Below are 27,538 nucleotides of genomic sequence, written 5' to 3' on the forward strand. Positions count from 1 at the left end.
GGGACAGAGCCCAGGCCCTGAGCTGTTCAAGCTCCACAACTGACAATTTTTTTTTTTTGCAAAAACCACTGTAAAGAGTAAAGTAAGATTTGGGGAAGTTCAAGCTTTGCATTATGTATGTCACAACCATTCAACTCTGCTACCATATTGAAAAACATTCACGGATGAAAGATAAATAGATGGACATGAATTTGCTCCTCTCCTCTACAACTTCATTCAGAAAAATCATCAGTAGATAGAGAAAACTCATGGATATAGTTTACTAATCCTCATGTGTATCTCTCTACTTCTTGCCCTCCATGCTACTCTGCATATGAACTATCTGTAAGCACTCACCCCAGACTACCTGATTGGAGCCCAATAAACCCTAGCAGAGAGAAATTTAGGCAAAATTCACCATGTCCAAAAAGGAAAGTTATCACCTTCCTTTATCGAACGTATCATTCTCACCATATACCCCCACAGTGGTGATAATATTTTTCTCCAAGCACTGAAGTTAGAAATTTAGTAGTTAGCTTTGTTATATCTCACTCTTAGCTGCCAAGTGGTCATCTGTTGCTTTTCTGCTCCAAACACTATTACACCTGCCTCTTCTCTTCCCCTTTCATCCCCTGACTTGGGCTGACCCTTGCTATGTCTTTCTTTCTTTTTTTTTGGGGGGGGGGATCCAGTCGTGGGGCCTGAACTCTGGGCCTGGGCGCTGTCCCTCAGCTCCTCAGCTCAAGGCTAGCACTCTACCATTTGAGCCACAGCGCCACTTCCAGCTTTTTTCTGCTTATGTGGTACTGAGGAATCGAACCCAGGGCCTCATGCATGCAAAGCAAGCACTCTACCATTGAGCCACCTTCCCAGCCCCTCTTTTATTTTTCTTTTGCTGGTCATGGGCCTGAACTCTGGGCCTGGGTACTGTCCCTCAGCTCTTCAGCTCAAGGCTAGCGCTCTACCACTTGAGCCACAGTACCACTTCCAGATTTTTCTGCTTATGTGGTATTGAGGAATGGAACCCAGGGCCTCATGCATGCAAGGCAAGCACTCTACCACTGAGCTTCCTTCCCAGCCTTCTTGCTATGTCTTGACCTGACTACTATAGCAGCAAGACCAGATTACCTGCAGTCCTCCAAATAGCTTTGCTATACAATTTTCCTTTTGTCAGGAATTCCTACCTACTCATTTAACTCCTACTCCCACTTCCTATCTTGTTAACCATTTCCTAGTCATTATTTAAAAACCCAACTCTGACTGTCTAGTCTACAGTCAGTGACTTCTCAAAACTACTTGGTTGAAACAGAATCCCCTTGAAAGAGAGTGAATATGGTCATAATGTTTAAGGGTACATATGTGAAAATGGATCATTGGAGCTTATTGAGATTTGTTTGGAAAGTAGTGAGATGGGAAAGAGTGACAGAGTGGGATAAGGCTGGTCAATATTCATTATATGCACATCTGGACATGTCACAGTGAAATCTCTTTGTACAATGAATTAATACTAATGAAAATGTGGAGAGAAAAAGACCCTCCTCAAACCTCATAATACCTTTCACAAGGCCAAAATCTGTAAGAGTCCCAAATTCATGACTTATGGGCAATTTAAGTATTTGCATCAGAATTTTCGGGCTCAAATAATTAGCTGTTAAATACTGTAAACTAAAATGCATTTAATTGCATGATTACTTCAGTAACTTAATCAACTTAATGAGAAAATAAACTCTTTTCAGATAAAGCACTTATCACTTTAGGAAAAGTGGATAACATTTATGCTCTGTGTGTGTGTGTGTCTGTGCTTATGCATGTATAACCATAAAGTAAGAATAGAGAACAACTTAATAGAAACCCTCACTCCCACCCAGCAGTCACATGGAATGTGAACCAAACATAGATCCCAGCAAAATTACACCTCTTCATGTAACAGACTTTTTATTTTTGGGTGTGGGGACTGAGCTCGGCTTGGTTGCTGTCCCTCAGCTCTTTAGCACAAGGCTAGCGCTCTACCACTTGAGCCATAATGCTACTTTAGGCTTTTTGTGCTTATGTGCTGCTGAGGACTCGAACCCAGGGCCTCATGCTTGCGAGGCAAGCAGTCTACCATTGAGCCAACATCCCAGCCCTATGTAATAGACTTTTAAAAATTGTTAAAACAGGGCTGGGAAGGTGGCTCAGTGGTAGAGCACTTGCATTGCATGCACGAGGCCCTGGGTTCGATTCCTCGGCTCCACATAAGCAAAAAGAAAAAAGCCGGAAGTGGTGCTGTGGCTCAAGTGGTAGAGCGTTAGCCTTGAGCTGAAGAGCTGAGGGACTGCGCCCAGGCCCAGAGTTCAGGACCCACGACCGGCTCCCCCACAAAAAAATCGTTAAAACAGTGAGTGTTAAATCTATGAGAGCCAAAAGCCTGCTATGCTTCTATAACTGTATTTGTACAAAAAAAGTCCATGTATCATCCTGATAAGAACAGGAACAGGCCTCTGTTTTGTCATTCGTTTTTCATACCAAATTTGACCTAAAGCAGTCAATTCAAAAGCCATTTGTTGACTCAAATTGCTTTCTAATGGGTTTCCCTATTTCCAGAGCATCTCCCTTTCTTTACACAGAAGTGTATTTGTGATACGACTCTATTGCTCCCCCAAACATTCAATGGCTGTTCATAATCTGCTTTACAGGATTATGACCCACACCCTGGCAAGGCATATAAGAACCTTCTCAGCCTGGCGTCAGTCAATATCCCCAGTGTCTTTTCTAGCCTCTCCTTTTCACACATTGCTCTTTCCAAGGCACACTAGCTGTTCCTGGACTTTCATTACTTCGTGCCTTTTGCCAAGTGCTGTTTCCTCTATTGGGAAAGGCCCTCCCCCACTCATCTGTCTGCAAAACTCATTAAGAAAGCTCAGCTTGAATATCACTACCTTTATAGCTTTCCCAGAATCATTGTTTCCCTCATGTCTTTCCCCATACCACTGAGTTTTGTTTCTGAAAACGTAATCTAATTCTGGAAGGAGGGGGTGCCCTGTCCAGCCTGCCCTAGGCAGAGTGACTGCGGCACTACGTGTGAAGCATATTTTACATGCAGCAGTTGGAAGGATGGGGCTAGGTGACCTTTAAGTTGTGACATGTTAATGTGCGCATATTTCGCACTGTGCCTACGAGTACACTCGTGTGTGTGTGTGTGTGTGTGTGTGTGTGTGTGTGTGTATGTGGGGGGAAGGGACAGAAATGAAATTGGAGAGTAGAAGGTGGACGCAGTGCAGTAGGAGCAAGCAGATGGGCAGACTCACTTTTCTTCCGTTTTTACAGTTTTGCAGAGGTCCAGCCCCGCAGCGAGCGCCGAGTCAGGGGTGGGGGAGGTGAGGGGTGGGGGAAGGGGCTAAAGCGGAAGGGGGAGGGGCTGGACTCCATCTGAGGTGTTCAACCTCGAATGCCAGGAGCGGTCACCCTCTTCTGCCACCGGGGCCAGTCTCTCCACGCCGTGACTCACGCCGATTGTGGCCTGCAGGGCGCGCTCGGCCGCACAGCCCCACAGGTGGCATCGGCCTCGGCTGGGCCAGAGGGTTCCCGCCAGGCTAGGCAGTGGAGCGCCGCACAGCGCGCCTTCCCGCCTCCCAGCCACCGCCCCAGCAGCTCCTAGCCGGCGCCAGCAGGCCTGCTCGGTCGATCTTCGAGCCCAAGATGCGGCGGGGCTGGAAGATGGCTCTGTCTGGGGGGCTGCGGTGCTGCCGCCGGGTACTATCCTGGGTGCCAGTGCTGGTGATTGTCCTGGTCGTGCTCTGGTCCTACTATGCGTACGTCTTTGAACTCTGCCTGGGTAAGTGGGGGCAGGCCACTTAAGGTGGGGACATTTGCCCAGCATAAATCATTTTGCCCTACCCTGTACACGGGTGTCCCCTGGGGTGTCTCTCCTTCCCCCCCCCCTCCCGACACTGCGGGTTTCCTTTTGCTCCCGATAAAAACTGCCTCTCTGACTGCAGCCTCTGGCTTTTCACCTTGTCTCCCGCGCCCTCCCACGAGGGTCCCACCACGTCGCCATCGCCGCCCACCTAAGGGTTCCAGATTTCTTTGCCAAAATCTCATTTCTTGGCTCTTCTCACCAGGGCCCCTTTTCTCCTACAGAGCAACCACTTGGTGCTGCATGCTCTCTTTTGGGGGACCCCCTTCTCTCCCGAATGGAGGAACCACCATACTCTGTGCCCTTAAACTCTCCACTCACCCTGCGAACCCTACCAAAGCACGCAGTCAGCAGCCCCACCATTTTTCCTCCTGCTAGGATACCGGTACTAGGAATTCCCTACTAAGAATCCAAAAATATTTCCTGGTTCTTTTACTAGTTTTCCTTTCTTCTATTCTGGGATTCACACTAGCTCAAGTGCTTCATCGCTACCCACTTGTATACCCTGTTTTAGCCCCCTGAGGGGCTCCCCCTCTCCCACAGTGATAAGCCTTCTCTTCTCTTTCCCGTTCTCTCAGCTTCTCTAATGGGATGGGGTTCCATATAAAGCCCTCTCCTCTCACACTAGACCCCTAATTTTTTTATCACTGCCTCCTGCCTTCCTACTTTAGGGAGCATTTGGCTTCTTCCAACTAGTGGCCTCGAGATATTTTCTGATACCTCCTAGTAGCTAGTGAGCCTGCTTTTGTCCTGGGAAGGTCCTGTTCCCTCCCACCCCCATCTTCTCGCACTGGCATGTTTTTCTTTCCCCTCCCCAAAGGGTTCCCACAGTCTCTACCACATTCTCCTAAAGGGTTACTACTTTTCTTACCATGATTCCTCCTTGATTACTTTTCTAGGAAATCCTTTCCCCGTCCCCTGCACACGTCCGGCCACCCTCTTCCACTAGTGTTTGCCATTGTTATTTCATAACTGGGATTGCATTTATCCTTGTCTTTTCAAAGTGGGGGAAGCCCTATCCTCTCTTGCTAGAGTTTCCAATATTTGCAGCCCCTCCTAATGACTCCTTTCTTGTTCCTCCTTGTTCTTCCCTGTCCCATTCCCTGTTTTGTGTGCACATGAGTGCACCCGCACAAGTGCTGGGGCTGGAAATCAGGGCTTGGATGCTGTCCCTGAGCATTTTTGCCCAGGGCTGGTGCTCTATCACTTGAGGCAAGTTCCACTTCCGGTATTCTGGTTGTTAATTTCTAGGACTTTCCTGCCTGGACTGGCTTCGAACTGCAATCCTCAGATCTCAGTCTCCAGAGTAGCTACTACTACACACATGAACCACCAAAACATGATCATCTGCTGCTTATTCGTAATATGGTTCCTACAGGATATCTCATGCTTTTCAACTCCAATTTCCACAGTATTCCACAAGTCGCCCCTTTATGTTTTTCCCTCTTGGATTCCTCTAATTGTTGAGGCTTATTACAAATGGTTTCTAATGTTCTCATAAACTCAAACTAGTTTTCGTATTATATCCTGTCCCTCTACTGCAGAGCCCCACTTTCTTTTCACTGAACTCTTCTGTTATTCCTGTCTTCTCACAATGAAGAATCCTTGTCTCTTCTCCAAACTCATTTCCTGTTGTTTATTATTATTTTGCTGGTCATGTGTTTTTCTCTCTCAAGACTAGCACTTTACCGCTTCAGCCATTGCTCTATTTCTTGCTTTTTTGGTAATTGATTGGACATGAGAATCTCACAGACTTTCCTGCCTGGCTTGGCTTCAAACCAGAATCCTCAGATCTCAGCCTCCTGAGTAGCTAGGAGTACAGGTGTGAGCCACTGGTGCCAGGCTTCATTATTATTCTTTTTTTCTTATTTATTTTGTCAGTTGTGAGGCTTGAACTCAGGGCTTGGGCTTTGTCCCTGGACCTCTTTGTGCTCAAGGTTAGCGTTGTACTTACTACTTGAGCCATAGCACTACTTCTAGTTTTTGTGTGGTTAATTGGAGGTAAGAATCTCACGGGGTCCTTTCTCCCCGGGCTGGCTTCGAACTGCGATCCTCAGATCTCAGCCTCCTGGATAGCTAGGATTATAAATGTGAGCCACCCGCACCCATCTTTTTATTTTTTCTATCATCTCTTTAACTAGAATCTCATGGCCAGCACTAGTAAACTTGTCATCTCAATGCTTTCTACTCATTGTGAGGTTCCCACTCCAATTCCACTAGAATTCTTAACATCCTTCCAAACCTCCATCCACATGGACTCCTTTATTCCTCATACCAGAACTTATCACGTCATTAAGGTTGGGGTGCACTTCTCAACCACAGGACCTGACTCCACTCATTCCCCCTTTCTCTTACATTTTCAACAATACACCACTCCCCCTGGGGAGGCAGGAGATGACCCTCTTTTTCTGATATACAACTCTGTACATCAGCCTTTGAATTTTTCTCACCTCCTTAGAGACATTCTGGAAAAGGCAGAAATAGATTAAAAAATAAATGTCATTAGTTGCCTGCATAGATACAAGATTAGGCGCATATGCTTGCATGTGTGTGTGTGTGTGTGTGTGTGTGTGTGTGTGTGTGTGTGCAGGCATTGGCCAGTGCCAGTAATGCAGCTGGAGGGCCTTGTCACTGCCCTTGTGCTTTTTTGCTCAAGTCTACCACTCTACCATCTGAGCCACAGCTCCACTTCTGGTGTTTTGGTGGATAATTGGAGATAAAAGTCTCACAGACTTTCCTGCATGGGCTGCTTTCAAACCATAATCTTCAAATGTCAGCATTCTGAGTAGCTAGGATTATAGGCATAAGCCACTGGTGCTTATGCACCATCTAGTATTGAGGTACATTAAGCACACTTTGAAGGGACTGGATGTTTTCCTATCCTCAGAACTTACCACTTTGGCTTTTTTATGGAATGATTGACTAAAGAAAAAAAATCAAAAGTTTAGCTCCATTATTATGGTATGTATGTTGCTCCCAGCATCAATGCCACATAGTAAGCACTATTAAACATATTTTGGAGTTGTTCAGTACTGGTTTGCCAAGAAATCTTTCAACATTTAGTAATAATAATTTCTAACTTACCTTGTGCCAGAAAAATGTCTGAAGTACTATATAGATACTAACTCCTTATAATTGAGTCCATTATTCAGCCCATCATGTGGATGTACAAACTAAGGTGCAGACCAAGTTAGAATCAGTGCAAATAATTAACTTTTTATAAGTCTTTACTTAGCCATATAGTATTAAAAAATAAAACCAGTGTGTTTTATTTGCATACGGTATGGCATTTGCTACATGGCACTTGCTAGTTCTAAGTGACCACACACACACACACACACACACACACACACACACACACACACACACACACACACACACACACACACAGAGGCAATCCTTTTAACCATATAAAGTCCATACTATCGTTACACTCAGTTTACAGATAAGTAAACTGAGGCAGGGACACACTAAAATAGCTTACCTAAGGTCAGAAGCTAGCAAATGGCTAAAATTGTAGGCAACTTTGTTCTACCATCCATGGTCTATTTGATTTTTTTGTTCATACTGTTTTTTTTTAACTTAAGGCCCTGAGCTTGCTAGGCAGGCACTCTACCAGTTGAGCCACACCCAAACTTTCTTTTAGCTTCAGTTATTTTTATTTTTATTTTTTTGAGTCCGGTCGTGGGGTCTGAACTCTAGGCCTGGGCGCTGTCCCTCAGCTCTTCAGCTCAAGGCTAGCGCTCTACCACTTGAGCCACAGCGCCACTTCCGGCTTTTCTCTTTTTGCCTATGTGGTGCTGAGGAATCGAACCCAGGGCCTCAGGCATGCAAGGCAAGTGCTCTACCACTGAGCCACCTTCCCAGCCCCAGCTTCAGTTATTTTTTGGATAGGGTTTTGTGTTTAGCTTACAAACAACCCCAGACTGTGACCCTTCAACCTGTGACTCTAATGTATCTGGAAATACTGACAGAAGCCACTATGCTCAGCTTGTTGATTGAGCTGGGGTCTTGTGAACTCCCCATCCCTAGAGACTAGCCCCAAACTGTAATCCTCCTAATCTTTGCCTCCAGAGTATCTGAGATTACAAGTGTGTGCCACTACACCCAGTTTAAAGTCCATGCTTTTAATCTCAACACTGTCTTAACATCTTGTCTCACAGAGGTCAAATTGTGACTCACAGGTTAGCTACAACCTGGAATTCTATTTATTTTCTTTGGTTTATAGCGTTTTTTTTTTTTTTTTTTGCTTATGTGGTGCTGAGGAATCCAACTCAAGGCCTCAGGCATGCAAGGCAAGCACTCTACCACTGAGCCACCTTCCCAGCCCCTATAGCATTTTCTTAACATTTGTGTAAGTTAGCATTATTTAAAAATCAAGGTAAATGCCATATGGTGTCAAACACTTTTAGTCCAAGCACTTGGGAGGCTGAGGTGGGAGGATCTTTAAAGCCCAGGAGTTTTAAGACCAGCTTGGGCAACATAGTGAGAATTTATCTAAGGTAATATAGAATAGGGCAGCCTTGACTTCCAATTCTGGCTTCAACATACTTTCTTGTCACCTTCCTTTTATAGCTTATTCACAAATCAGTAGCATGGATTTCAGAAAAGTTAGAGCAAATTTTCTTAAAGTCACATGTTTAGTAAAGAGTAGGGAATTGAAATCAAGGCTGCCTGATTAAAAGGCCATGCTTTCTCCAATGCAACCAAACTAACAGATTAGTGACTCAATACAACTTAAAAAGTAATATTAAAGAACAGCCATATGCTAGTGGCTCACACCTGTAATCCTAGCTACGCAGGAGGCTGAGATCTGAGGATTGAGGCTCAAAGCCAGCCCAGGCAAGTACCTAAGACTATTATCTACAATTAACAGAAAACTGGAAGTGGCACTGTAACTCAAAGTGATAGAGCACTAGCCTTGAGCAAAAGGGCTCAAGGACAGTACCCAGGCTCCTAGTTCAAGCTCCCTGACCCCAAACAAAACAAAACAAAAGGAATTTGTTTCTAGGAATAAAACTTGACCTCCTGTTCTTTAATATCAGATTAGAAAGGAAATCAAAGGTGATATTTCTAGACAATAATATTCAGAATTTGAATTCTGCCTTTTATTAGCCAGAAGACCTGAGGCAAAGTACTAAATCTCTCTCAATCTTAGTTGCTCCTCACCTTACTTTTATGTGGCTCAGGCTGGCTTTGAACTCATAATCCTGCTTTAGCCTCCCAAGTGCTAGGATTAAAGGCCTGTGTCACAATGCCTATAATATGGTTGTTTATTCCTACTACAAATACTTCCTCAGTACTTACCCCCATGCCAAACATTGTCATTGTGAGGTTCAATGTCATGCTTGAAAAGCATGAAGTGTAGTTTGTTAATAACAATATAAGGGATTCTGCTTGACTCAGGAAATAAGAAGCTTAAGCTTTTAGAGAAGGAAGAAAGTGACAGTATCCATTTTATTAGGGTAAAATTTACATGACATTAAAATAGCAGTGTTAAGGTATTCAGTTCTGTTCTCTTTAGTACAATTCACAGTGTTGTGCAGCTCTCATGTCTATATAGTTTTGTCATCTCAAAAGCAAACCTCAAATGGGGCACCAGTGGTTTACACCAGTAATAATCCCATCTATTTCAGTAATTTTGGAAATCCAGAAGACTGCAATTTGAGGGCAGCTAGGCAAAATGTTAGCAAGACCCCATCTCAATCACTGGGCATGGTAGGACATGCTTATCATCTCAGCCATATGGGAAGTTGAGAAGGGGAGTATCTTGATTCCAGGCTATCCCAGGCCAAAAAACATATTCACAAGACCCCATCTAAGCATAAATAGCTGGATGAATGGTATACCCCTAGCATACTGGCCATAGAAAGAAGTGTAAATAGGAGGATCACAGTCTAGACTTGCAGAGGCAAAAAACAATACCCTATTTTCCAAATAACCAAAACAGAAAAGGCTAGATATGTTTTTCAAGTGTAGAGTACCTGCCCAGCAAGTGCAAAACTATTGGTTTAAACTCAAACTGCTGAGAATAAAAGGATACCACATAGGCATTAAACAATCCCTCATTGTGCCCTCTGCCCCCAACCTCTGTCAATCATTAATCTAAATTCTATCTCTCTATATTTGCCTATATGTTTTTTGGGTCTGGCATTTTTCTTTAAGAGAAGGGCTTGCTGTATAGTTCAAGCTGGATTCAAACCCACGATCCTACCTCAGCCTACAAGTGCTGAAATTACAGGTGTGCTATCACCATGCCTGGTTTTCTATATTTCTTTTTTTTAATGTTTTTTTATTGTGAAAATACTGTACAGAGGGGTTACAGTTACATGAGCAAGGTAATGAACGAGTACATTTTTTTAATACAGCATTGTTACCTCCTCCTTTGTTTTTCCCCTACCATCCCGTCCCTCCCACCTCCTCAACTACACCCTCTACCCCCAGACTAAATTGTAAAGTTCATTTTTCGACATAGCGTCTTCTACATCTCATTGTTGCAATGGGTCAATCTGTATCCCTATTTAAATATTTTGTTTTTTCCCTTCCCCTCCCCAAATTATACCAACAACAAATACAGTGAAAACAGGGGTTATACCATGGGGAAAGGACATACAAAGCAACAAAAAAAAATCACATGGTACCTTATAAATATGTTAGAAGCAATAGCAAGGAAGAAAAAAAACACTTGTGTCGCTATCACACAATGTTGTTAGGTTAGATCTATATGGTAGCATTTGACAGTAATTCATTACTTTTATGACTGAATAATATTATTTTTAAATACATATTTTTATTGTAAAGATACTGTACAAAGGGGTTATAGTTACATGAGTAAGGTAATGAGTATATTTCCTATCAAGCATTGTTTCCCTCTCCTTTGTTTTTCTTCTACCATCCCTTCCCTCCCACCTCCCCAACTCCTCCCTCCCTGCCCCCTCCCAAGTTGTAAAGTTTGTTTTCAACATAGTGTCTTGTACATCTTATTGTTACAGTGGGTGAACCTGTATCCTTATTTTCAGCATTTTGTTATTTCCCTTCCCCTCCCCCAAATAGAAAAATGTATATACAAGATGCAGGGCACCGGAATCATACAGTGAAAACAGGGTTTATACCATGGGGGAAGAACATACAAAAGAAACAAAAAAATCACATAGTATATTATAAATACATTAAAAATAGCAAGAAAGAAAAAACCACTTGTGTCCCTATCTTGGAGTTCATTTCGCTTAACATCATCTTATATGGTCACATGTACATAGCTTTTGAGCTTTTCAGCTTGTCCTAGACATATACTACTTATTGCAGGTAAGGGAAACCATGGGCCCTATGTTTTTTTGGGCCCGGCTTACTTCACTTATATAATTTTCTCCAGGTCTTTCCATTTCCTAGCAAATGGGGCAGTGTCATTCTTTTTGATGGAGGCATAGAATTCCATTGTGCATATATATATATATATATATATCACATTTTCTTGATCCATTCATCTACTGAGGGACATTTGGGTTGCTTCTGTATCTTAGCTATGATGAATAATGCTGCGATAAACATAGTTGTGCTAGTAGCTTTAATATGGTCTTGTTTGTGATCGTTTGGGTAAATGCCCAAAAGTGGAATTGCTGGGTCATAGGGGAGCTCTATGTGGAGTCTTTTGAGGAATCTCCATACTGCTTTACAAAGTGGTTGAACAAGTTTACACTCCCACCAACAATGCAAGTAGGGTTCCCTTCTGGCCACATCCTCTCCAGCATCTGTTGTTATTAGATTTCTTGATTATAGCCATTCTAGCTGGGGTGAGGTGGAATCTCAATGGTGTTTTGATTTGCATTTCTTTTATGGCCAGAGAAGTTCAGCATTTCTTCATGTGTGTATTGGCCATTCTTACTTCCTCTTCAGAGTGATCTCTCTTTAAGTCTTTAGCCCACTTATTAATTGGGTGGTTGTTTCTTTGAGGATCTGTTGTTGGGGATTTAATTTTTTGAGTTCTGAGTATATTTTAGATATGAGACCCTTGTCCGTTGTATGGGTAGTGAAGATCTTCTCCCAATCTGTGGTCTTTGTATTGATCTTGTTAGCTATGTCCTTTGCCATGCAGAAGCTCTGCAGTTTCATGCAATCCCATTTGTCCAACCTTTCTTTGATTTGTTGTGTTTCTGGTTCTTTATTAAGAAAATTTTGTCCTGTGCCAAGGAGCCCTAAAGTTTCTCCTATTCCTTCCTGCAATGTTTTCAGGATGTCTGCTTTTGCTTCAAGGTTCTTTGATCCATTTGGAGTTGATTCTGGTGCAGGGTGATATATAAGGATTTAGCTTTATGACAATAATATTTTATGACTGAATAATATTATCTCTCTCTATATATACATATATATACATATATATACATATATATACATATATATAAATATAATTGTCCATCCATTTATCTATCTATTGGTGGACTTTTGGGCTGTTTGCCCTATTTATTTTCAGTAGTGCTGCTATGAATATTTGTGTACAAGTATTTGTTTGAATATCTGTTAGTTCTTGAGTATATGAAAGGAAGAAAGAAGAGTGGAAATCATTGGGATATATGGTCATTTATGATCAACTATTTGAGGAACCCTTACATTATTTTGCAAAGTGGCTGCAGCATTTTATATTCTCACCTGCAATGCAGGGAGGAGGGCTCCACAGCTTCACTGCCCCACCTACTCCACCATTTTCTGTTTGTTAAAAGCCATTTTAGTGAGTACAGTTATTGAGCAGCTGCCTTTTATGAAACCTCTTGGCCACTTTTTTTTTTTAGGAAAGTATCTATTCAATCTATTGTTCATTTAAAAAAATTTGAGATTTTTAGCTGGACTGGCAATCTTTATTGTTTAATTGTAATTTTTTAAATACTCAACCTTTGTGTATATATTGGAGGAGGGGTTGGTCCCAGGGCTTGAACTAAGAGCATAGGCTCTGTCCCTGACCATTTTGTGCTCAAAGGAGTACTCTACCACTTGAGCCATAACTCCCCTTCCAGCTTTTTGCTTGTTAATTGGAGATAAAAGTCTTTGGGACTTTTCTTCCTGGGCTGACTTTGAACCACAATCTTCCTATCTCAGCCTCCTGAGTAGCTAGGACTATGGGCAGGAGCTGCCAGCATTCAGCTTGAATACTCAACCTTTATCAGAAAAATAATTTGGCCATGTTTTATGACTTGTCCTTTCACTTCCTTGCTAGCATCATTTAATGCACTGTTTTTAATATTGATAAAATTAAATTTATTTCATTTTTTTCTTTTGCTTCTGCTTTTGGTGGTATTTCTATGAATCCATTGCCAAAATTAAAGAGGAAAATTTACCCTATTTTTTTTAACTTTTTCTTTCTTGTCTTATCCTTTTTTTTTTTTTTTGTACTGGGGATCGAACTCAGGATGTTGCACTTGCTAGGAAGAGCTTTGCCATTGAGCTACATCCCTGTCCTACCCTGTGTTTTTTTGTAAGAGTTACAGTTTTAGGTTTTACATTCAGGTCTTGGGTCTATTCTGAGGTAACTATTTTATGTAGTGTAAGGCAGGAGAGAAGCTTCATTCCTTCTTGCAGGCAGCTCAACTGACTGATCATTCCTGCACCATGTACAGTAGACACAATTCTTTCTCCTGTTTATTGGTCTTGACATAATCCTCATAAAACAACTGAATATATATGTATATATGTATACACACATACTTATGGACTTAAAATTCTGCTCCATTTGATCTACTTTGTCCTTCTGTGTTTATACTACTGTGCCTTTATCAAGTTTTTAAAAGGTGTATAAAACAGGGCACTAGTAGCTCACACCTGTAGTTATAACTGCTTAGGTTGAGATATTAGGATCTTGGTTTGAAGCTAGCCCAGAGTCTCTTACTTTCAATTAACCAAAAAATCAACTGGATGTGTGGTTTAACTGGTCTCAGAGTATCAGCTGTGAACCAAAAATCCAGGCCCCAAATTTAAGTCCCAGTATCAGCACAAAAAGTCTGCACTGAGGAGAGGAACAAGCACAAAGCCCATGTGCATATGTTCATATGAAATATTTATAAAAATGAACTCTAGGAATCGGAAAACGGTTTTTTTTTCTATTTGTTCATTTATATGTCTTTAGGAGTATAACGGAGGCACAGAAATGGAGGGACAAAGGATGAACAAATACAGCAATGGTACTCACTGGACACTATGTTGAATATGAACTACAACTTGTGGGTGGGGATGGGAGGTAAAAATTGAGAGAGTGCAAGGGAAGGGGTGACAAGTCCAAAAAGAAATGAACTCTTTACTTAATCATGTAACTGTAACCCCTCTATACATCGCCTTTATAATAACAATAAACCTTTTTGTTTTGTTTTTTTTTTTTGCTGGTCGTGGGGCCTGAACTCTGGGCCTGGGCACTGTTCCTCAGCTCTTCAGCTCAAGGCTAGCACTCTACCACGTGAGCCACAGCGCCACTTCTGGCTTTTTCTGCTTATGTGGTGCTGAGGAATCGAACCGAGGGTCTCATGCATGCAAGGCAAGCACTCTGCCACTGAGCCACCTTCCCAGCCCAATAAACCATTTTTTAAAAGAAAAAAAAACCCCTGCATCTCCCAAATTTCTTTTTCTTTTAATATTTTTGAAGGCAGGCTCTATTGTGGAAGGAGGTACCAGCAGGAGGCCTTTAGGCTGTCAGAGGGTGAATGAGGATGCAGATGCCTAAGTAGTTTATTTGCATGTGTGAAACTAGAACAATAAAACCTGTTGGATCTGTTTTAAGAAAGGGAAGGGGGATAGATAGGGATACATTGCATACTTGTATGAAATGCCACAATGACAAAAATCATAAAAGAAGACTATCTGGAGCTATAAAAAATTGTTTTGGGAGCTAGAGCCATGGGGTAGAACACATGGCCCTGAATTCAAACCCTTGTGCACTAAAAAAGTTAGGATTCTTTTGGCTATTCAGAATCACTTTTAATTTCATTTGAATTTTAGGTTTAGTTTGTCCATTTATACAAATATATTAAATGAGGGTTTTTTTTTTTTTAAAGAATGACATTCAACCTGTGTGTTGCTTTGGAGAATTGCAGTCTTAATCTCAAGTCTTCCATTCCACATGAAAGTGGCATTTTTCTTTCCATTTACTTAGGTTATCAGTTACTTTTCAGTGTTTCATAATTGCTGTTTTTTTTATTATCTTTAAGAAGTTGTACAAAAGGAGTTGCCATTTAACAAAGCAGTTTATCTCATCCATCCTTCCTCTACCTATCCATTCCCTCACTCTTAATTTTGTAGGATATACCTTGGATTCGGTCTTCAGCCTTCTTAAATTTATTCCCTCTTAAATTTATTGTAAATGGTAGTATTTTCTTCATTTTCTCTTCTAATTGTTCATTCCTAGAGAATAGCAATGGAACTGATTTGGAGTCCTGATCTTATGTACTACAACTTTGCTGAATATGTTAATTAGTTCTAAAGGTTATTGCAGTTATGGATACTTAGGATTATGCTATCTGCCAGTAAATATAAATTTCCTTCTTTCCAATTTGGATGCCTTTTATTTATTTTTCTTGCCAAAATTGCACTGGCTCCAACTTCTGGTACAATTTTTAAAAATAGAAATGATGAAAGCAGGGATCCTAGCCTGGCTCTTGATCGATCTTAGGGAGAAATTTTTAAGATCTTCCACTATTGAGCATACTGTCAGCTGTGAATCTTCTATAAATGCCTTTTATTAAGCTGACAAAGTTTCTATTAGTAATATCTTACTTCTATTAGTAATATCTTGATCATTTTTCATTAATGTATACAGAATATTGTTACATGCTTTACTTGAGATGACCATGTAAGGTTTTGTTCTACTTTCTATACAATGTATTACATAATTGGTGTGTGTGTGTGTGTGTGTGTGTGTGTGTGTGTGTGTGTGTGAATATTAGTGCTTGAACTCAGGGTCAGGGAACTGTCCCTTAGATTTTTTTTTTGTCTCTAATCTGGCATTCTACCACTAGAGCCACAGCTTCACTTCCAGATTTTTGGTGATTAATTGGAAGTAAGAATCTCACAGACTTTCCGCCCAGACTGTCTTTGAACTGTGATCCTCAAAGCATAGCCTCTAAGTAGCTAGGATTGCAGGTGTGAGCCACTGGCATCTTTTTGTATGTTGAACATCCTTACATATATAAATTCTATACATTATATAAATTCTATATAGTCTGTTGCTTTGAAAAAAATCCCACTGTTCCTATATCATGGAATTGTTTCCTAATATTTGCTTAAGGAATTTTACATCTATGATTTTATATCTATGTTTGTAAGATATATTTGTACATAGTTCTCTTTGTGTGTTTTTGTCTAGCTTGGGTTATCAGATGATACTGGCCTCTTAGAATTAGTTAGTGTTACCTTCTCTTGAATGTGTTCCAGCAGTCTGAGAATTGATATTCATTTTTTTAAATGTTATGGTAGATTTATTCATTGAAAGCTATGTGGTACTGGGATTTTGTTTCTTTTTTGGTTGTGGACCTTGAGCTCAGAGCTTGGACACTGTCCTTGAGCTTTTTCACTCAAGGCTAGCACTCTATTTTGAGCCACAGCGCCACTTCTGGTTTTCTTTTTTTCTTTCTTTTTTTTTTTTTTTTTTGGAGTCGGGTTGTGGGCCTGAACTCTGGGCCTGGGCGTTGTCCCTCAGCTCTTCAGCTCAAGGCTAGAGCTCTACCACTTGAGCCATAGCACCACTTCCGGCTTTTTTTCTTTTTGCTTAGGTGGTGCTAAGGAATCGAACCCAGGGCCTCATGCATGCAAGGCAAGTGCTCTACCACTGAGCCACCTTCCCAGCCCTGCTTCTGGTTTTCTGGTGGTTAATTGGAGGTACGAGTCTCATGGACTTTCCTGCCAGGGCTGGCTTTGAACCACAATCCTTAGATCTCAGCCTCCTGAGTAGTTAAGACTACAGACATGAGCCACCAGTGCCCCACTTTGCAGGAAAATTTTGATTACACATTTTCTTTGTTATTTCTCTATTCAGATTTTTTTTGTTTCTTCTTATTTCTGTGTTAGCATATCTTGAAACAGAACCATTTCTTCAAGATTATCCAATTGCTAGGATATAATTTTTTTCACAGTTGTTATTAACGACCCTTTCATATTTTTGTGGAAAAAAGAGAAAACTCAAAGTTTTACATAGACTTACCCTCTTAGCAAGTGTGAAATACACAATACATTATTGTTGACCTTGATCATAGATGCAATGTTTACAGCAGACCAGCATAGTTTATTCTTGTTTAAATTTCATGCCCATCAACTGGTAACTTTCTAAGTCCCTCCTTCTATCTCTTGGCAACATTCTTGAGTCAGTTTGGATAGTTTGTTTATTTCTTTTTTTTTTCTTGGTCTGTCCTGGGGCCTGAACTCTGGGCCTGGGCACTGTCCCTCAGCTCTTCAGCTCAAGGCCTTCTACCACTTGAGCCACAGCACCACTTCCAGCTTTTTCTGCTTACATGGTGCTGAGGAATCAAATCCAGCACTCTACCACTGAGCCACCTTCCCAGCCCATAGTTTATTTCTAAGAATGTTTATTCCATCTAGGCTTTCTAATTTGCTGTTATGAAATTGTTGCTAGACTGGGCTGGGAAGGTGGCTCGGTGGTAGAGCGCTTGCCTTGCATGCATGAGGCCCTGGGTTTGATTCCACAGCACCACATAAGCAAAAAGGAAAAAGCTGGAAGTGGCACTGAGGCTCAAGTGGTAGAGTGCTAGCCTTGAGCTGAAGAGCTGAGGGACAGCGCCCAGGCCCAGAGTTCAGGCCCCATGACCAGACCCCCCCAAAAAATTGTTGCTAGAATTCTATATTTTGTTTGTGACAGAATATTGCTATATAGTCAAGTTTGAGCTGGAACTCATAGTTCTCCTGTCCCTACCTCCCAAGTGCTGAGATTACAGGTGTATAATCTCATGCCTAGGTCTAAAATTCTATTATAATCCATTCTATTTTTGTAGCTTGTCAACCTTCATTTGTTTTAGTATCTTAAGTCATTCATCTCTTTTTTCTTGTACAGTCTAGTTAAAAGTGTGTAAATTTTGTTGATCTCTTCAAATTCTTCCAACTTTTGGGTTCATTAATTGTATTTTGATTTTACTATTTCATTGTTCTCCATTACAACTTTATGCTTCCTTTCTTAGGTTTGAGTATAGTTTGTTATTCTGTTTTAGTTTCTTGGGGTGTAGTTAGAGCCTCAATTTGAGATTTTTGCTCTTTTTTTTTAACGCAGACATTTACAGCCATAAATATCATGCTTTTGCTATATCCCATAGGAATTGGTATATTGTGTTTGTTTTCATTTGTCTCTAGGTGCTTTCATTTGCCTCTACATACTTTCATGTGATTTATTCTTTAGCCTATTGTTCATTTAAAACTGATTTGACTATCATTTTAGATATTCAATCTCCCATGTGGAGTTTCTTATACTTGAATTTTTTTCCTTTTCTTTACTGTCAATTTGGGAAATATCCAGCTATCATAATTTCTTTAAATAATCTTTCTAATTTCTTTAAATATTCTTTCTACTCTATTTTCTCATTCTTCTGCCTCTGGAGGCCTCTGTGTGTGTGTGTGTGTGTGTGTGTGTTTCACACATACATATATGTGATAGCGTCCTACAGGTTTCATAGGCTCTGATTATTTTTCTTCATTACGTTCTTATTCTGCTCCTAGTACTGAGCAATTCAATGGACATATTTTTGTGATCACTGACTTTCTTCTTGTTTTTGAAGTCTACAGTTGAACTTCTCTGATCAATTTTTTATTTCAGTGGTCTTTTCAGCTCTAGAATTTCTATTTCTATATTTTCATTTATGTTTTGAATTTGCTAAGGCACCATTCTGGTTTCCTTTAGTTCTTTCTCCATGGTTTTCTTTAGCTCTTCAACTGTATTTGAGAAAGTTGACTTAAGATTTTTACCAAATAAGTCCATGCCTGAGCTTTCTTATGGACAGTTTTCAGTGATTTCCTTTTTCTTGTTAATAAGCCATACATATTTATCTCTTCACATGCTTTATACTTTTTTTGAAAACGACATTTTGGATGTTAAAGTGGTAATTCTAAGAAACCAGATTCTTCTTTTTCTCTGAGGTTAGTTGTTGCCTGTTGTGAGTTATTTGCTTCTTAGTGGTATTTTTTGTGTGTATGGGGGTCCTGGTGCTTGAACTCAGGGTCTGGGTACTGTCCCTAGCTTTTTAAAAACATACATGCATACATATATATATATATAGAGAGAGAGAGAGAGAGAGATATACATACACACACACACACACATATATATATATATATATATACATATACACACATATATTCTAATAACAGGGGTTGAACTTAGGGCCTGGCACTAGCTTGGCTTATGGCTGGTGCTCTACCACTTGAGCCTGACTATTTACTAGTTATTTTGCAATAGAGTCACTTTTCTGCTTTGGCTAGTTTAGAATGTTCATTTCCTGTTGTGCATTACCTTAAGTCTACATAGAGATGAAAGCTTAGTGTCTTCTCAGTCCTTTCTGTCATTTGCCTTAGCAGTTAAATGCCCTTATTTCCACACTCATACCCCTTGTCAATCTCTTCTTTGCCAAATTTTGTGGTCAGACATCTATTGATAGATGATGTCCCTTACCAAGGCTGCTGCACTCATTACCGGTGCCTTTACCTGCTTCTGGGAAAAGCCACTCAGGAGCTGGCTCAAGATGGGGAATGTACTGTCTAGACAAAACACAGAGCAGACTTTATAATGGCTTTAAGGGAATCACAAGACAATGGAGATTTACAACTACAGATCTCTGAGAATAAGATCCCAATCACTCCCTCTAGCATTAGAAACCTGCACCAGGAATGTGAGCCTCTGGTGATCTGGGATAGACAAGGGTACACAGCCCATTTAAAAGTTCATAGCATTCTCTTACTACAAAGCAGCAGCAACTCTTCCCTCTGACTGTTTTAGGTATTTTCTAAATTCCAAAATTATGCAAAAGTTGCTTTTGGGACAAGATAAAACTCTGGAATTGCCTTCATTGTCTTCGTTTTTGGTGACAATATTCATTTTGGGATAAAAAATAAACCAGGGCCAGGAGCCTATAGCTCACGCCTGTAATCCTAGCTACTTAGGAAGCTGAGATCTGAGGATCGTGGTTCAAAGCCAGCCCAGGCAGGAAAGTCTGTGAGACTCTTATCCCCAATAAACCACTAGAATACTGGAAGTGGTGCTGTGGCTCAAGTGGTAGAGTGCTAGCCTTGAGCTGAAGAGCACAGGGACAACACCCAAGCCCCGAGTTCAAGCCCCACGACCGACCAAAAAATAAATAAACCAGTTGATGGACAAGTGAGAGCGAGTGTGTTCATAAACTGCTTTGTTAAATGGCAACTCCCTTGTACAAGTACTTAAAGATAATAAAAACACTGTTTAGGAGCTAATTGAACTCACAAAATAGAAATTCTGGGCTGGGCATGGTGGTACACACCTGGGAGGTAGTAGGATCATGGGCTAAGGGTGGTCCTTGGGAGAAAAACACTGGAATCAATCTGAAAAAATAAAGGAAAAGGGCTTGCTTAGCCAATATAAAGTTCTGATTTCCAAACCCCAATACCACCAAAAAGATAGTCTCTTCAAAGAGAGTCAAGAGAAATGAAAAGTGCTAAGATGAAAGCTAGACCATTTTCTAGAAACAAAGTTTCTACAGCAATACAGGCTATCCATTTAAGTTTATATGAATTGTACTATTAAAGTACACAGCTAGGCACCTGGGGTTCACACCTATAACCTAGCTAGTCAAGAAGCTGAGATCTGAGGATTGCTGTTCGAAGCCAGCTTGAGCAGGAAAGCCCTTGAGATTCTTATCTTCAGTTAACTCTCCCCCCCCCCCCCCCCCCGAAAAGCTAAAAGTGGAGCTGTAGCTCAAGTGGTGGAGCTCTAGCTTGCACAAAAATGCTTAGGGCTAGCTACAGGCTCTGAGTTCAAGTCCCCAAACCCACATCAAAACAAAATGAAACCAAAACCCACTGACATGTATCATACCTAATTAGCAAGAGAAATCAAAGTGGTAAAATAACTTCACTAGTCCTAAAACTAGCTGATAATTAAGACCATGTGCTGAAACTTTTAAATATACATTTCTACTCCTCCACTTAGACGTTTGTGTGAAGGAGGCCTTGGAATTGCATTTTTACCAGGTGTCCTATGTAATTATTACAATCCTACAGGCTTGTGAATAATTGCCTCAAAAGTCCATGAGCATGATTAACTTTTCTACAGGGATAATTGAAGTCTGACATATTAGCTTGCTTTCTACAAGCAGAAAAACAGAAATGTATCTCAATTTCCTATTTCAAATTCTATTCTTCTCCTGACCTGGTATCTAAGAAACATCTCAAAGAAAAGGTGGAAATGAAAGGTATTCATTTTGACAGTGCATAAATTAAAACTATCATACAACTGAGTGTCTATAATTTTTTAAATCACACTTATTTATTGTGAACTTACTGTAAACCTAATCTCACTTTATCAATTCACTTTTGTTAGAAAAATGATAATGAGTAGCTAACAGTAATTAACTGATTGTTTGCCAAGCGCCAAAGTATTTTATACTTACTTTATCATTTAATTCTTATAACAACCTGATATCATTATAGATGAAGAAACTGAGGCACAAAATGTTTAAGTCTTCCTGGTCATAGAGCAAGTGACAGAGCTAGAATATAAATGAATACCAAAGTATATTCTACTCTCTAGTAAACTCCTCCCTAAGTGTGTCATCAGTTCAAAGAAAATTTCATGTTGGAAGTGGAGACTCTTTACCTCAGTGAATTCCAAATGCTTTCCAACTTCAGATTCTCTTTTCATAGGTCCATTTTGTATGTGTGTGTGTGTGTGTGTGTGTGTGTGTGTGTGTGTGTGTGTGTGTGTGTGCAAGCACACGTGGGGCCTAGGGTGTGAATTCAGGGCTTGGACAGTGTCCCTGAACATTTTTGCTCAAGGCTAGGGCTCTACTACTAGGGCTCCATTTCTGGCTGTTATGCTGATTAATTGGAGATAAGAGTCACAGGGATGATCCTGATTGGTGTAGCTTAGAAGGACAATCCTGAGATCTCAGCTTCTTGAGTAGCTAGAATTACAGATGTGAGGTGCCTCACTACGGGTCCTTTTGAACTACTCTGATGAGCCACAGGTGTCTATGAAGTGCTTCAGCTGTGGCATTTGAATTGAAACGTTCAGGCAGGATGAAATCACATTCTTTCTACTTCATACCAAAAGAACACTAAACCAAAACCATATCATCTATTTTCTGGACATGCCAAGTTGAAATGAAAAAAATGATATCTGCTGTATTAAATAAAATATAGTATTGGAATTAATTTCACTTTTTTTAAAGCTTTTTAGACTGCTTCTTTTACAAAACTTTAAACCACATGGGTCATATTATGAGTCTATTTGACAGAATTTCCATGGAGTTTCTTCATGTTCTTTGTTTTTATTGTTGTCCTGTTACTGGGGTTGGAACTTAGGGTCTCATACTCTTGCTTGACTTTTTTTGCTCAAAGTTGGCCCTCTACCACTTGAGCCACAGTTCTACTTCCTCCCATGTCCTTCCTATGCTATTTTTTGACCAACCCATTAAGCCCCAAGTTAGGCTTATCTTTCTCATACCCTTCTGTAATCCTGCATTATGCATCTACTTAAAGGAAATCATGACATATGCTCAAGTTTTAGTGTTAGTTCTATGATGAAAAGCCACTGCATGTCCTCCAACCTGGCCAAACTTTTCTCTATACCACATTGCAAAAGAAAACCAATAATTGGAAAACAGAGAAAAGCCCATACAAAAAGCTATTTGATGATAACTCTAGTCATTTAACTCCAGCAGTGAACTAAACTTTGAAGAAACAACAGCTATAATTACCTGTATAACCACATTATCCTATAATCATGCATGACAAGTTACCCATAGAATTGACTAAATGTACTCTTACCCAAGAGATTTCTGGGAAGCAATTTACTTCATAAAAATTTAGTATGACTCCTAACATTTTCATTTTAAATATGACTGAGTAGTTTTGCTTCTTCCTTTAACAGTGCAAAAAGCAATATTAGAAATACGAGAGGAAAAGCAGAACTACTGAGATAACTTCCATGATTTAGAATAGAGTTCTTTTCCATCTCAGAAGTATGTAACTTCAAGTGGGAAATTTTACAAGCAAATGTTTGACTTATTGACATCTTGCTGAATTTCAGGGGTGAAAGATTTTAAACGTCAAGTCCACTGCCAGACTAATGTCGGAATGGCATCTAACAACATTTCCGAGTATTTGTAATGGGAAACTCCTGCCTTCCAAATGCTAATGGTCATTAAAAAAATATTTAGGTAGGATAATTACATGTATTCCTTGAATACCATTTTATTTCCACCTTATATTTCTGATGTATATGAGTTTTTATTTTTTATTATTATAAAGATGATGTACAGAGGGGTTACAGTTTCATAAGTCAGGTAATGAGTACATCTTCCTGATATCAGCCTCCCACATAGCTTACTTAGAATGATAGATGTGCAGCACTGTGCCAGCTATGTGTTCACATGTGGCCTTATGAATGTCTGTGTCCAGGCCTACCTCAAACTATAATCCATCTATTCTTAGCCTCCTAGGTAGCTATGATTATAGGTGTTAGCCTGCATAATTTTTCTTATTCAGTGCTAAAATATGTTATCCTACAACTTATACACATTCATTCTAGTCTCCCCACTGCTCTTGGATTATATAAATCAATGTCATTCTTGAAGGTGTTGAATTTAATTAAAGATAGCTGTCCCTAGCTGGGCACCATTAGCTCACACCTGTAATCCTAGCTACTGAGGAGTCTGAGATCTGAGAATCATGGTTCAAACCCACCGTAGGAGAAAAGTTCCCATGAGATTTATCTCCAACAAACTACTCAAAAAACCAGAAGTGGTGCTGTGGCTCAAGTGGTAGGGCACTATCTTGAACACAGAGAGGCTCAGGGACAGCACTTAGGCCCTGAGTTCAAGCCCCAGGACTGGCAAAAAAGAAATGAAAAAACAAAAAAGAGAACTGTCCCTTCACCCCCTATATAGAGAACATATTAGTTCTCACTTTTTCTTCCATATTCATGTTGTCTCATTACAGTATCTGCAAGTACAAGGTGATCTTTCCTCACCCAAAGTGCTGGAGCAAGTGGCCAAGCATATGGAAAGTCAGACATTTCAAAGCAAATGTTTAGGATGAATACATAAGAAGTATTGTCTGAAGAGACAATATGAATGCATTCAACCTGATTTAAATATTATACGCTTACACATATCAAACATTATATAGTCCCCCATTAATCTGTACATCTTTTATGTTTTTGTGTTATCAGTTAGAAATGTTCAGCCTGAGGTAGAAGAAAAGATAGTCTATTGGTCTCTAAGAAACTCTATTTTCTCCCACTCCATTTTAAAGAGATGTAATTAGCTCAATTCAAGGTCTGGTGGAATCAGTGCAGCCAGGTGTGTGCAAAATCATGAAGTCTCAGGTTGACCCATCAAGGCTTCTTGTTCACAGTTCCATTCCCATTGTCACAGTATGCACCTCTTTCATATATTCTTAACCAAGATTCTTTAATTGGGAAAAAGGAACTTGTTATCAATCTCCAGTCTGTTGTGTTAGAAAAAAAATCATTTAGTCATATTTTAGCACAGGCAAAATTTAATAGTTTAACAGACCACTCAAATGATTATTTAAGAGATAATGTTTATTAGCATAAATTAATTGTACAAAAGGGTTGAATTGTGATATTTCCATAGATGTATATAATATACTGATCAAATTCACCCCTCTACTATTTTCCAAAATCCCCTTCCATCTCTGTCCCCACAAATGAGAATTGTTTTTAAAAGTTACTAGACCTGTATATAAAGGGGAATATTATGACAATGAAGAAGTAGCACCTAGAACAATTGTCTCATTCTGTTTGAATTTCTCCCATTTCCCTAACCCTTATTTGTTATCATTATGTAGAAAAGTCTTTAATTTGTCAGCTTCTTAGCATTGAAGTCTGTGTCATATGACCTGTTTACCTTAACATTTAGTACAAATGCACACAGATGGTCATGGTGGTGAGTAAAGAGGGGTAGACTTCATTTTGAACAAATATCATTTTAAATAGAAGTGATATATGAAAATCCAACAAGAAATAATTGAGGCAAATAGACACAGTATGTGGAAAAATCTGAGGAATGTAGAATCTGGTCCCAACTGTAATTGCTCTATGTCTGGTTAGCAAATCATCTGATAACTACAGTTATTTTCTTCCTTTTGTGAAAGGATAGAGATAAACCAGTCACTAAAGTTTCTCTACTGATATCATGTGAACTCATAATTCACAGATAATAACTATGAATATTCATTTGACACTTACCTTTTGCTAAATACTATGGGAAGCAGCATTCATACAGATTAACACCATTAGTTCTCAAGTAACATTAAGAGGCAGGTAATTTTAGAGAAGCAAAGAATGTGTCTAGGATCACCTAACAGGGCAAGGGAATTTCTGACATAGTCTGACAATATCCACATTGTATTACTTCCAAATAGACAAATGACGTTGGCCTTTAAAGTTATCACACAGTGACCACTTTGGGAAACTAAATTACAGATGAATCGACATAAGATTTTTTCAACATTATAATGCTGTGAAGATAGAATCATGCATCCATTGTTATCTACTCTTAGAATAGTATTCAAGAAATCAGACGAAATGTTCAGCATTTGAATGTACATGTGACCATATACAATTATGCTAAGCGAAATGAACCCCAAGATAGGGACACAAGTGGTTTTATCTTTCTTGTGATTGTTTTAAATGTATTTATAATGTACTATGTGATTTTTTTCTTTCTTTTGTATGTTCTTCCCCCATGGTGTAACCCCTGTTTTCACCGTATTTGATTCCGGTGCCTTGCATCTCATATATACATTTTTCTAATTTGGGGAGGGGAAGGGAAATAACAAAATGCTGAAATAAGGATACAGGTTGACACCATTGTAACAATATACAAGACACTATGTTGAAAATGAACTTTACAACTTGGGGATGGGATGGGGAGGGAGGAGTTGTGGAGGTGGGGAGGGAAGGGATGGCAAGGGTAAAACAAAGGAGAGGGGAACAATGCTCTATAGGAAATGTACTCATTATCTTACTCATGTAACTATAACCCCTCTGTACAGTATTTTTACAATAAAATATATATAAAAATAAAAAAATATTCAGCATTTGATTGTAAATAGACTATTTATAGATGTTTTTGATCAATAGCAGGCTAATGTAAGTGGTCAGTAAGTTAGGTGCATTTTTGATTTAATGATTTTTTTTTTTACTTAAATAATATGTTTTTTTTTTCAGATGTAGGGCTTGAAGTCAGGGCTTGAGCATTGTCCCTGAGCTCTTTGGCTCAAAGTTAGTGCTCTACCACTTTGAGCCACAGATCCACTTCTGGCTTCTGAGTGATTATTTGGAGATAAGAGTCTAATGGGGACTTTTCTGCCCAGGCTGGGTTTGAACCACAATCCTTAGATCTTAGCCTCCTGAGTAGCTAGGATTACAAGTGTGATCCACTGTTGCCTGGCTCTGTAATCATCTTTTAATTGATCATTTTTAATGCCATGTTATAAGCTTTTATGCTTCTATTTATTTTTTAAAATATTAGATTATACCAGCTTGGTGAATAATTGATAATTCTTAATTACTGATGTTTTAAGATGAAGAACTGCAGCATTGGATGGAATTTCATCATCTTTGCCTTCCTTCATCTTAAGCTGGTAATTTTCTAAAGTCATATTGTTTAAATTGGTCAAAAAACATGGTGTAGAAAAATGAATTTGAAAATATATTTTGAATTTTCTAGTTTTTAATCTTTAAGCAGTTGTACAAAGGAGTTTCAATTCACTGTGTTAATTTATAATGCATCTTGATCAATGTTACTACTTTTGTAATTCTCTTTTTTTTGGGGGGGGGTCCGGTTGTGGGGCCTGAACTCTGGGCCTGGGTGCTGTCCCTCAGCTCTTCAGCTCAAGGCTAGCGCTCTACCACTTGAGCCACAGCGCCACTTCCGGCTTTTTTCTTTTCTCTTTTTGCTTATGTGGTGCTGAGGAATTGAACCCAGGGCCTCTGGCATGAAGGCATGCACTCTACCACTGAGCCACCTTCCCAGCCCTATACTTTTGTAATTCTCTCCCCACTCATCTATCACAGCCCCACCAAACCCCTCAAGTTATCTGGTAGAAACACTACTAATTTTGATCTCTCTCTCTCTCTCTCTCTCTCTCTCTCTGTCTTTTCACAGTTACTGTTATGAGCCCAGCAGAGAAAGGTAAGTGTATGTTGTGAACATACTTACCATACTCCGGAAAACATATTTTCAGGAGAACATATTTTCAATGGACCTTTTGACTATTGGATAGGATGGGAAATGATCAAGATTTATAGTAACTGTGATGTCTGCCATAGTGGCTCTGGGCTGTCTTGTTTCATCACTGTTGTCCTAGGTACCTGGCCTTTCCCCCCAATCCATCCCCTATTAAAGGGATAGAGTAAGAGCCCACAGGAGGCCACATAGCCTAAATCCTTCACCATCATAGTTCCTATGTATG

At 39.9% G+C, this 27,538-nt stretch overlaps 1 protein-coding gene across 1 annotated transcript in view; it reads left to right on the forward strand.

The window, feature by feature from the left end:
* The first annotated feature begins 3,647 nt into the window (after positions 1-3,647).
* Zdhhc15 (zinc finger, DHHC-type containing 15) overlaps positions 3,648-27,538 on the forward strand; it is a 101,763-nt gene continuing 77,872 nt past the window's right edge. The window contains exons 1-2 of the mRNA XM_013028912.1: positions 3,648-3,793; positions 27,232-27,258. Of these exons, the coding sequence (XP_012884366.1) occupies positions 3,658-3,793; positions 27,232-27,258 (163 nt within the window). The 5' untranslated portion in view covers positions 3,648-3,657. The remainder of the gene's footprint in view (positions 3,794-27,231; positions 27,259-27,538) is intronic.

This window comes from Dipodomys ordii, unplaced genomic scaffold (genome assembly GCF_000151885.1).
Source record: "Dipodomys ordii isolate 6190 unplaced genomic scaffold, Dord_2.0 Scaffold116, whole genome shotgun sequence".
Taxonomy (NCBI): Eukaryota; Metazoa; Chordata; class Mammalia; order Rodentia; family Heteromyidae; genus Dipodomys; species Dipodomys ordii.